Raw genomic sequence first — 12,812 nt, forward strand, 5'->3', positions numbered from 1 at the left:
CTGAGTGAAGAATGCTCGTTTCTTAGTTCTTTTTCTCTCATTTTTTTCATGTATGCTTTTCGCAGTTTTTTTCTTAAATTTCCGTCAAGTATTGTTCTTCATGCGACCTTGCCAGCTTTCTAGGGAATTTTGCGGGGCGTGTGTATACATTTTTTCAATTTCATACAATGCATCCTTCAGCACACGGACATAGGGACATCTCTGACCGGTCCCTTACAGTTAAGTTGCACACCTGGTGGGGACGTCTACCTGACAGGCAGAACAATAGAACGGGTTCGTGTTGTGGGGCATGTAGTCTTGCAAGGTGGGGGATGATTTGTGTGAATGTATGTCAGCCCAAGGGCTTGTCCATTTGAGAATCTTACGAAGGAACAGGAACAGTTTCTTACTTACTTAGAGGCTTAGGAACAGTTAGTTCCCTTTTTTTATTGCAGTCTCCCCAATAAACATATCCTTCTTCTGACAAGTCACAGCAGAAGGGGGGGGGATGTACATTATGAGGAATACGTATCTTCGAAATCAAAAAGAACGGTCACAAAAACCTATGTGCTATTTTTGTGTGCTAAACAATCGCCAAAAATCCTCATTGCCTTTTTTTCCTCTTTTCTTTCTCCAGTGCTGTACATATATTAATTTCTTGAAGAGTTTCCAGCCGATCGGCCGAGCGTCCCATAATCGCAGACAGCCCTGACGCGGCTCGTCGTTATAGATAGCGGATAAGTGTGCCCTCTGGCTACACAGTGCTTAAACTCATCGCCGTCCCGACACAAATCCCTGCGGCTATTTAACGGTAGTCTGGGAGGGATTGCGCAGGGAGGCGAAGACACCAGGGGTCAGCGATCGGCGTTATGTCTTCCTGGCGTCTGTAGTAAATGATGCCGGCGGTATTTAGGGCGGCCGCGCCAATCTGTTTAAGTCGTAACGCGTGGTCGATGTCGCCGAGTTTTTGTTAGCGACAATGCGGCAATTGGCGTGACTCACTACGCGAAAATCTGATGGTGATAATAACGGGTACACCCTGCCACCCCTGTAGGCGCGTGGACATGGTCTAGCCCGAGGGCGACTTCCTTATAAGGCACGGGAGGCAAGCCCAGGGTGGAGGCAGGGGGAGGGCTATTGGGATCAGATGATGTCATGGCGGAAGTAAATATATACAAGGGGTCCTTCGGCGAGGTCACATCATTTCTCTTGTAGGAAAGGCTGCTGCAGCGACGGGCCGACACGAGGCAACGCCGAGAAGAAGGGAATTTAGGAGACGCCCGCCGAACTTGGACCTGGGAGAAAAGTCAACAAACTTGCGGAGTCCCGTCTTGGCGAAGAAGAGGCCTCTGGCGAGCGGCGACCGACTCAGCTGACTGACTCGCCGCTGCCGGGACAGTTTTTTACCCGACTTTTGCAGCCGGAATTTCTTCTGTGCAGGGAAGCTGCTGACCGCACATTCACGGATGGAACTACCGGAGACGCTGTACTGTGTTCTCCTCGGGCTGGCAGCGATGGTGCTCCGAGCGGTGCCGACCCCCGTGCCGCTGACGACCGTCAGGCCCACCGTCAACCCGCAGCAGGGCTTGGTATGTACTAGAACACTACCTTCTGTGTAATAGCAGGGTCGAGTCGGCGGGGGCCGGCGGCAAGAATTTCCACCGTGTTTTACATGTAGTTCACATAACCATAGCCCGATTGTAGCAGCCTCAATAACAAACGAGGCCGACCCAGACAGTCGGACAAATGCGGTAAATCCCCGACAGTGCCCGACGGCAAATTTAATTAGACTCTCTCTCTCCTTACCAACAGCGATATATCCAGAGGGCCGCCTGCCCTCCCTATCCCTGGCGCGAGGAAACCCGACGCCTGCCTGGCGAATAATTTCCCTTTAACATGTACACGTTATAACGTCTCCTGTCACCGCGCCGCGCGAGGCCGCTCGCTCGGCCAGCAAGGGCGCCCCGGCCGCCCCGTGTTGATATTGACAAACCTGCCGCTGTGAGGGGACCCCCTCCTCCTACGGGCTCACCTGGGCGCCTACATCACCTGTGGGAGGGTACAACAGATAGAGTGTAGCAAACTCGTCACTGAACACAACTCTTTTTAGGTCATGTACATGTACATGTACATGAAAGTCCTGTCTAATAGTGACATTTTGTTATGTCTGTGGAGGGGGACGTCGGCGCATGCTGTTGCTCAATTTGTTCTAACCTGTTCTCCGTCTTGACTTTGTATTGGTGTTTATTCAAAGTTGCGCGCTACTGAAATGGGTTGTAATGTCACCTTTTCCTTGTCCTTTGTTTTTGTTTGTTTCATCGAATAACAGAAATGTGCAAACGTCACATACTATCAGGGATACCTGAAAACGGGTTTGTTACTTTCCCTGTATAAATGAATAAAATGAAAGGAAACATAAAAGTGGATGACCAGACGCCATCACCTGTTACAGTACGGAAGTGCCTGGCTGCCTTTCATTTCTTTATCAGTCGACCATTCCCCTTAAAATTGTCCAAAAATATTTAGACGTACAGAGTATAAAGTTCCGAATTGTTGTTGTTGTCTTCGTGTACTTCCGAGCGACTTCCCCTGTGTCTTGAGACCACCGTGCAGGCGAATGTCTAAGACTGTTCTGAGACTTGTGCTTCGTTACAGGTTAATTAACACAGCGGTGTTATAGAAACGTCGCGTGCCTTAAGGCCCAACATGTAAGGCCAGAGGCGGTCGGTAATGCACGGGGTTTGTTGGGGGCATGCAGAGGTTATGACACGTTGATACTTTACGCAGACGTCCATTAGTAGTGTGCATATAAAACATACTACTAGGCTTCGCGGATACGCTATAGCGTAAAAGGGACCCTAGGTTATTGACTAAGGTACTTTGATGAATACGGTCGAAACTTCGATGAGTCATCTGCCTTTTAGTAAAGGTAAAAACTTCAAGGATTGTATAGAAATGGTAGCGCAGGGCATACGTAATGACATGCAAATGCCGAAATAGTGAAAGTGCAGGAAGGCTGATCGGAAGTGCAGGAATTTCCTGACGGTTTCGTGCCAAACCATACCCCCACCTGTACGTCACGGGCGTCCGGCGTAATTAAGCAGGGCAGCGCGATGCTTTGTGACGACGTGAAGCCCTGCGGCTCGTTCAACTGACGTAAGGACCCTGTCACACTTGTGCGTATATACAAGTCCGCAGGAGCTGCTATTAACATGTTTTTCGTTTAGGTTAAGTTTGCAGCCGGAGAAGTAATTTCTTTTCCACAACGGTGGGTCAAAGTAGAAAACAACTTCCTCCCTGCAAACCGTACTTAAACCAAAGAAATGTTAATGCACAACTCACACGCACTTGAATATACGCACAAGTGTGACAGGGCCCTTAAGCCCCCATTCCACTAGACAGCGATCGTGCTGCGATCTCGCTGTGACCTACCGTCGATTTGTGTAACCCTCGACTTCATAATTGGAACAACATGCAAAATGTAAAATATGACTGAAAGACAGAAAAACACACAAAGCGTGAAAAGATGTGTTTTATCAATGACATTCATTAAGCGCTCGGTCAAATCGCTCGGTCGCAGCGAGGTCGTCGCCCTAGTGGAATAGGAGTGTCAACCACTAGCCTCCATAGCAGGCTCTCTGGGGCTTTTATGGGGCTTACGATGCACTATTTTCTGATGACATCTTTTCGAAATTGGTCGTTTGTGCAACCAGCCCGTAACTATTAGGCCCAATGGTTACAGGCTGGCTGCACACTGACCCAGTACAAAAAGAAGTCATCAGCAAAAGCCCCCAAAAAAGGGCTACGGAGGCTAGTCAACCACGTCATCTGCAGTGTGTTCTCAGCACCTAGTATTTCACTCTCACTAACACGCACCTGGCCAGGATAACCATTCAAAGCACACGGTGGGGGGAAACATGGCTGTGGGTTTTACCCCATCGCCGGGCATGTCTGCGCAAACTATTAATTCCTGTTCACGCCGAGACTGGAATCCAAGGCTGCACAAACGCTACTGTCTCTTTCCCGTCTTTGTTCAGGCATATTTGGGAAGTGCGGAAGTGGCGGGGAATGGGAGCCGATTTCACGCACCAGACACGTGTGAGGTACGGCGATTTCACGGCGAGAACATAACTCTATTAAGAACTCAAAACGCGATAAAGACCCTTTGTTACCGTCGTGCTCTCCCACGAACTTCCCGACTGATTCTTCAGCAAGATTTACTTCTCCTGGACTGTAAGAATGAAAAAAGTCCAGCTAAGAATGCTCCTGTCGTGTTCTTACAACCTTGGTGTGCCGGGCCCATATAGCAAAAAATTAACAATAACTCCACCCATTATTGTAAGACGTCACACACACACAATGCAAAAATAGGTAGATATTTAAACGACTGCTTTGTCATTAGAAAAAATACCGAAAATAACGATTAGCCCCACTCGATTATAACACTATATCAGAATACGTATGCTATTGTATAAGTAATTAGGATTTAAGTTTTTTAGGTTAAGATTTATTCCATACTTCTATTTTGTTTTATTCTATACGTCCATTTTGTTGCCACACTTTGTACCGTATAAAATTGCCGTGCAATAAAGTTCTATCTATCACGAGACTGTTATTACATAATCTGCTATAAGCTATCATCCAACTGACCAAAACTCCAGACGTTTAGTCATTACTTTCATCAGAAACCACGACTCCAACAGAATACATTCTTCTTGGGCGAAACACTGTTATGACTGTATGTCACGAATTCTAGGTCATCTATTGTCTGCGTACACTCATCGCTAAAAGTTCCAACCAAAGGTATTAGTCAGAAAAGACAATAGGTTGTTTCCTTCCGCCGTTGTCGGCTAAAATTGGGCGGTTCGTCCTGAGTACCGGGCGCGCGGGGTCAGACTGGGAAGTGTGGATGTACAAATGTTATTGTTTCTTCAGCCCAACGCTGACTTGAACTGTGCCAAGACTCCATCAGGAGCTCCCTTAAGACTTCAGACTCCTTAAACAACTTACTTAGCTGTCGTCTTGAGGTGAAGAAAGGGCAAGTTATTTTTGTCTCGCTGGGCCAATTAATGGAGACGTTGCGGAAAACTCCCTAAAAGTGTAGGAGATTTTCAACACCAGGCTCTTGTCTTCTTCTGAACCAAACAAACCCTGAAATATAACAAACTGAAGACGTTGACTTGGGAAGAGCTCCTTGGCTACACGGAGATTTCCGTTGAGCTTTCAGGGGTGTTTTGCTACTTGCCTGTTGTTTCACGTAATCACAGATATTGAGAGCAGTTTTGCGGGTCTTAGGCTCGTGGCTGCTTCGATTATCTGCTACACTTAAAGGAGTTGGTTTTCTTGTTCTATTGCTTTGGTAGCACTCAGATCCGCACACACACACACAAACTGTCACATACCCCCAACACACCGTGACACAACACAACCACACACACGCGCGCGCGCGCGCACACACACACGCACACACACACACACACACACACACACACACACACACACACACACACACACACACATACATACAGACACACACACACCCTCCCTTTTCTGTGTGTCTCTCTCACAGAAAGAAAGAAGAGCAATTTTTCAGACACCGCTTAGTTCTAGTCTGACTGTTGTTCTGCCGTGCCGCCGCCAGTAATCATTCCGAATGGCTGAGCCGTCACCACCGCCCGAGGTCATGATCATAAACTAGCTGTTCCCTCCACTGCGCCGCCCCGTCCCGCTAATAGAGCAGGTCAAGTCGCTCCGAGTGTTCCTCTTGGTAACCAAGTAGGGGCACTAGACAGACCACGTTGTGACCGCCCGTATTCAAAATCATTGGCATCGCTATGTTTAGAAGGAGAGCAAATAGAACCGACGGCCAAGTGACGCACGGCGGTTCACAGGGGGGCAGATAGATCACGAACAAGGTTCATTTGTAGAGCTACAACTCACGGAGAATAACGGCAATTCCATTTTCTTAGCGCCCATAAAATATCCGTTGGCCCTTTTGTAGACCCCTTTTAAAAGACGCTGATTTTAAAGGCGGTCTTGTAAATTTCGCGAAGTCCAGATTTTCCTTCTCCAGCGACGACAAGAGTTGTTCCCAAGTGCAGAAGTCACGTCCGAATAAAAACAAACATTGTGCAGTAATAATAGAACAGACTGCGTCTGTTTCACATGTCGGGTGCACCGGTGAAACGAGTGTCATTGACAGTTTTAATCTAAGTAGTGGAAAACTCCTATTCAGGGGGGGGGGGTGTTAAAACATACGTCCCATCGAAAGGATGACAGTGTAATATTTCAATTTTTCCATCTTTATCTAACCTTGAAAGATTACATTCTCTTCGGCATTGCCCGTTTTTCAACGGTTCAGGGGAGGAGGTCAGGGACCGGTCTTTTGACATAACATAGGATTACAACAAAACAGTTGTTTTCTAAGACACATTCAATATTCCATAATCATATTCGTTAAATCAAAATGATAGTGTCCATGCTCAGGCTCTGTACGTCTAGTATAACTGTTGAGAACTCCGATTCGGGGCAGAATTAAAACATATACGAGACGTACGTCCCAGCGAAAGGATGACAGCCGGTACTATGTGAGCTGATAGTGTCTCTGCCCAGGCCCTGTGCCTCTAGTATAACTCTTGAAAACTCCGATTCGGGGCAGAATTAAAACATACGAAGCGTACGTCCCAGCGAAAGGATAACAGGTACTACATGTATGTGAGCTGATAGTGTCTCTGCCCAGGCTCTGTGCCTCTAGTATAACTGTTGAGAACTCCGATTCGGGGCAGAATTAAAACATACGAGGCGTACGTCCCAGCGAAAGGGTGACAGGGTACTACATGTATGTGAGCTGATAGTGTCTCTGCTCAGGCTCTGTGCCTCTAGTATAAAGCCCCTGTCACATTGTGCGTATATACAAGCCCGCATGAGTTGCGTATTAACATGTTTTTGGTTCAGGTTAAGTTTGCAGCCGAAGAAGTGATTTTTTTGGGTTTGATAACTAGACTGCTATACGGTGGGTCAAAGTAGAAAACAACTTCCTCCCCGCAAAATTTATTTAATTTAACACAAAAAAATGTTACTGCGCGGAACTCACGCGCACATGAATATACGCACAAGTGTGACAGGGCCCTAAGGGCCCCTAACTGTTGAAAACTCCGTGCTAGGAGCGTCCCTATGCGTGATGCCGCGCACGTGGAGAGTCGCCGTTGTTGATTCAGGGTTTTCTGTCAGGACTTGGCACAGACGCCGCTCCGGGAGTTTCCACTTCTGGCCTTGGCAACCAGGGAGACGTGAGACGTGATTCTCAGGTCTCGTCTGAGCGCGGCAAAAAGAACCGGGAGATACCACCCGAATACCTACAGAGGGGAGAGTAGCATCTCTCCTGTTCTCGTCATTAAAGTGTTATAGATGAGTGCCTTTTTGAGTCGGTTTGACTAGGGCAGTATGGCATAGGTATGAATATGATGATCATAATTTCTAACAGACTGTTGGTCAATGGGATAAAATTTGAGTATGAAAGTTATGGGTGTGCTCTCCAACCTTGTTCAGTTGTTTTTCAAATGATACTTAAGCTTAGTATCTTGTTCCATACACACAAATCAAATGTTGGTCGCTTAGCGATCGCCGTCCTATATGGGAAGGGAACTTTATTCAGCCATTCCCGTCAACCTGCCGGGCCACTCTTGACTGCCTGGTGTGTCGAACGACGCGGGAGCAACCAGTCGTCATTGACCCTGGGGATGGCGTACAAAGGCAAACAATGGAGCAGGACAGACCGCTCTGTCAGACGATGCAGGGGGTAACAGTTTGGGGGGCAGGAGGAGCCATAGGTCAAAATCCACCGTCAAAGGGACGTTTTGTCGCCGGAGTGGCGGGAAATGGCCGGTGTGAGGGTCCCGCCGCGAGCCGTCACTTTTCCGCCTTGTGGGGGACATGCGGAGAGGGGAGGGGGTCAGTCGGACAAAGACGCATTTGCAACGGTGTTTACCAAGGGGAGAATGGAAAGCACATTTGTTTCCTGGGACGTCGTTTTCATCTGAAGCGACGCAAAAGAAGGGAGCTCGTCGCAAGATGATCGTTTAGCATGCAGTAATGTCATTATGGCCTGTAGAAATAGCAGTTTTTGTGGCTTTCACTGCAAAGTCTACTTCACCTTAACATTCTTTTTAGATGGGTAAAATCTGAACAGACTATACAGCTTACATGGCCCTGTTACCTGTACTGGAGTGTGGCTGGGTTTCCCCGAGTGACATTCCTCGGACTCTTAGCTTTGATCACGACCGAATCAGACAAAGTATCTTACGCCTGCCCAAAAAAAAAAGGTACTTAAATGGCATTGTCCATCGAGACATATTTGAAAAGAAAGACCAAGAGGTTTTGTAGTACGGCTGTCAACGGTCCTCTCTGTAAGTTTATCACAGATGTAATCTGTTATTGTTTTCCCACTTCCTCTGCATCTTGTAGACTTCTTTAAGTCCTAGCTTCCTTGACAGGCCTGTATCAACACGGAGTAAGACATCGCTGACACAACAACGTCACCTGGTGAGTTGCGGCCAACGCTCTGCACTGCTACTGTCAACACCTCCCACCTCTAGGTGGTTCTTCTCAATGTTAATCGTCTTGTTTCCTCTTCCCTTTGCGTAAGACCCGCCCTTGAGGGCCCTTACAAGTTACAAGTCTTGTGAATAACACAGCCCTGACGCGATGCAGGTGCGTTTTTCCGCCCTAATGTCATTTCCTGAGTGGAGCTTGTCATCTGCACCTGTCACTGAACTAATAACTCACAGTTTAGGCGTTGGTCGGAATAGTTTTCGTCTTCTTTGAGTAATGAAATTTTACTTGGACTCCGTAACAGGTGTCTGTGCTCAATGATAAATGCTCTCACGTGGTGGAAAAGCGGCCGCTCGTCATGCGGCACCGATAACAGCCAAGAGAGGGAGCATCGCTTTATGTGTTGCAGCTTCTTCTTTTGTTTCCTCTATAGTCTTATTGTACCACATCCGTGCTTTCTCTTACAATCAGACTGGACTATGAATAAGATTAATGACATGGCAATTAGTAATTAATAAATAAATAAATGAATAGATAAATAGCGGCCCCGAATGAGGCATACTCCAAGCCCACTGTCCTGTTGGGTCTTTCGTCAGCCGTGGGTTCTGGACTACTTTTGTCATCACGTCGCTACCTTTGATGTTTACACCGACCCTTGGTCTTTCCCTTCCCACGCCTCGTCAAACAGTAGCCATGCAGTAGATGTTTCGCAGAACCCCACGTACTACACTTCTCAGTACATTAGCCACGTTCCTGAGATAACCTCGGCAATAGTTTTCTTGTTGTTGTCGTCAGTTGTTCTGCGCCTTGTTGTAGATGACTGTCTTGTTTATTTTTCTCACTTCCCTAACGTCATGTGGGCTGTTCCGTCCTTAGGCTATGCCACAAATGCACGCTTACCGTTTAAAAGACCAAATAACCCTGACCCGCTGCCAAAAGTAGCGCCATTGATATATGTTGGTATTGCATCTTGGCAATAGTTCTGAACTTCCGAATGTTTGTTGTCGACAATCATGTTGTTTTCCTCGCTTCCGTACCGTCATGTTGACGGTTTCCATTGCGACGTCACACAAACTTCCTTATCGCTGCCAAAAGCTTAGCGATGTCATTGACGTACATGTACATGTAGTAGCGTCCATAGTCTTTATCACGAAGGAATCTTTTAAAACTGGACGATTTTCAATGAAGTAAAAAAATCTAAGGGAAACAGGTGTTGTGTACAGAAAAACAAAGCAAACAAGTACCGTTTGTTAAGTTGTAGAGACGGAAACAGATGGCGGCGGACACGGGGGGTGAGAAGGTTCTCACGGTGGGCAGCGGTGAGATCACAGGGTCAGGGTTGTGTCAGGCTTAAACTGTGTTCATGTGTCACGGCCAACGGAACGGACAACATGTCATTATGGGGAAGCGATGAAACATCGTCGACAACAAACTAACAACCCAAAGTCCAGAACTATTCACAGAAACTTGATACATATCACTTAACTCGAGCTCGCGCTGGCTATCACCTAATACTTGTTAGCTATCCCGTGGCCTGAAAACTGTTTCCAAGAGTTTGGCGAATCACGCCGAGTACCCTCTAGTAGGCCTCTACTCATATCGATAAGTTTGGCGGGGTCTTTAACGTGAAGTGCGGTCTGACGCCTGAGGATCCACGGCATACACGAGACCGAAGGACGCTCTGATCGTTGAACTACTGGACCGACCGATCTAAGTGGTCGTACGCGTTGGCTGTGGAAGCGCGTAAACCACCCTCAACTCTGGATCTTTCTCTGTCCTGTTCAAGTTGTTTCACGAAAAATCAGAACTGCGCTTGTGGCTGTCACCTAGTTAAATTCCCTGCAGCTCATCTTCGATCAATCTTGAAACTGTAAAAGACCACTGCCTGTCCGTTTATACATACTTAAAGGAAATCTACACAAAAGATTGAAAATCCTTCCATGCTATGCTTAAAATATATTCCAAAGTCAAATTCTTACTTCAAGTTGTTTCACATAAGTCCGTCATAGTTCTGGGATTTTCCACATTTTGCAACTTTGCAACAATTTTTTGTGTAGCTTTCCTTTAAGATATACTGGAGGAGACAGGCAGTGTGTAGAGAAACACAAGCAGAAGCCTACTACGTCTATATTTGCCTTCACATATTTGTTATTGGTATAAATCTTCCTTCTTGCGTCATGTGGATACCTCTCATGACCATAACACTGGTTCACTGCCCTAGGAAAATGACAAGCCTCTGACACGACGCGCCCTCTGCGCTACGGGCGTCACGTCCGCATGCTTATAACTTACGTGCTTCTGGGACTGGTTAGAAAGTATTTGCTAATACCTTTACGACCACTTCCATTCGGTAGCTTTGTATGACACACCAACAGCACGTCCACTGCCCATTGACTCAATGCTTTAAACAATCCACCTCTCGTTTGAAATACCGCGACAACATCCTCATAATATTGTCAACTTCCCGTGCCTCTGGGATTGACTTAATATACATATTTCTGTTATTACTTTTACCATTTCCGTTATGTAAATCATGACGCATAAGCGCCCATTAATTGGGACCGTCACAAAGTTATTTTTCCCTTGTAATGCCGAGACAACCTCGCCAAAACTGACTGCAGCAGCTGACAACTTTCAATGTCTCTTCGACTGATTCAAAAGTACTTATGTTATTATTTTCCCATTTCCGTCAGGTACTTCTGTAAATCATGACGCAAAAGCATCCTTTACCCCCATTAATACAATTGCCACAATGTTTACATACAATTCAATCTCTACACCTGGATAAGATTCTGGGATTACTTCCGGACGTTGCGAGTCACATAAACGTATCAATTGTCGAGTGACATAAACGTAGCAATTGTCACAATGTTTTATATAATACCTTGTAATGTCGCGACAATATCCTCATAGCTGGGTACTAATGTTGTCAACTTCCAATGCCTCAGGAACTACATTATAAATATTTTGTTACTATTTTCATCACTTCCGTTAGGTATTTCTCCAAAACATGACACATTCAGGAGTTCAACGCCCGCTAATGCAACTCTGACAACGTTATGAAATGGTGGCACGCCCGTTTGTAATGCGGTAACCGCATCCTTCCGCCTGTTTCTGTTGTGAACTCTTTCCCCATCTGAAAATTTGTGTTCGTGTTTTGTTGTTGTTTTACCACATCCTCTACGTCATGTAGGTACTGTACTCAACCATGACACACCATCATTTGACCAATGACGTAAACTTGTAGGCACATACATACTCCTTAATTGAGACGTAGCAAAGTTAAGTCATGTTCTGTATAATTGTCAAAGGGCGCAGGAAGATGTTATATATGGGTGTTAAATTGTTATATACTGTATACATAGCGTCTGTTCTTGCTGGTATAATAATGGAAAGTCGCTCTTTTTAATTCAATCAACAGTTCCTGCTCTGATAAGGTGCTTCAGGTTCTGTTGTTTTCCTTGCTCTCTCTTCTGAACACTTACCAATGCCCTTGCTCCTGACCGCGAGACGCAAACATAACGTTTAACATTGACACAACCCTTACACCGAGGGCCCACCCTCGCGAGTCCTGCTAGGCCAGGCTCCTCACTTCCGCATTTGTGTCAACAGTCGCTGTTGACCCCTTGCGAAGATCAAGGTCGCAGTTGCTATCGTTTTCACTTTTTCTACCTTTCCGCTGGCTTAGTTGGCGGTTTCTCTTTCATGTGTTTTTGTATGCAACGTTTGACATTTTTCAACCTATGCAACTGAGTAGGTAAAAAATGCATGCATTGCCTTTGGTATTTATGAAAATGCATGCATTGTCCTTAGCAGTCAAGGAAATGCTCGCATTGTCCTTGGTAGCTAGGAAAATAATGCTTCGTCATTGATATTAAGAAAATGCTTTGATTTTCCTTAGTAGTTAAGACAATGCATGCTTTGTCCTTAGTAGTTAAGAAAATGCATGCATTGTCCTAAGTAGCTAAGGAAATGCTTGCATTTTCAAATTCGTCCATAGAACTTGCACAGTAAAAGACGTGCACTGTTAAATCTATTTCTTCATCCCGGCCCGACCGCCCCAGTTTGACGACATCTCTTCATTTTGCTATTTATGGATACGATGCTCTCCCTTCTAGAAACCCTTCAAAGAGCTTAAGGTTTTAAGCAGCACATAAAGAGAGCTGAGCGCCAGTAAAAGACAACAGTGTATACAAAGGATCTCGTTTAGGACGTTCAGACTAGACCGATGCAGAAAGAAATCCTACAAGAGCGTAAACCTTGGAATAGCTGAGTTTTAAGTT

General features: G+C 46.1%; 1 protein-coding gene across 4 annotated transcripts in view; it reads left to right on the forward strand.

Annotated features, from left to right (window-relative positions):
- Window positions 1–1,082: 1,082 nt before the first annotated feature.
- LOC136438515 (matrix metalloproteinase-14-like) overlaps window positions 1,083–12,812 on the forward strand; it is a 33,126-nt gene continuing 21,396 nt past the window's right edge. For 2 of the 4 annotated variants that reach the window (XM_066433324.1, XM_066433325.1), the window contains exon 1: window positions 1,083–1,568. In XM_066433324.1, coding sequence (XP_066289421.1) covers window positions 1,446–1,568 — 123 coding nt within the window. In that variant the 5' untranslated portion in view covers window positions 1,083–1,445. The remainder of the gene's footprint in view (window positions 1,569–12,812) is intronic. The other 2 variants (XM_066433326.1, XM_066433327.1) reach the window with 1 other exon arrangement.

This window comes from Branchiostoma lanceolatum, chromosome 7 (assembly GCF_035083965.1).
Source record: "Branchiostoma lanceolatum isolate klBraLanc5 chromosome 7, klBraLanc5.hap2, whole genome shotgun sequence".
Classification (NCBI taxonomy): domain Eukaryota; kingdom Metazoa; phylum Chordata; class Leptocardii; order Amphioxiformes; family Branchiostomatidae; genus Branchiostoma; species Branchiostoma lanceolatum.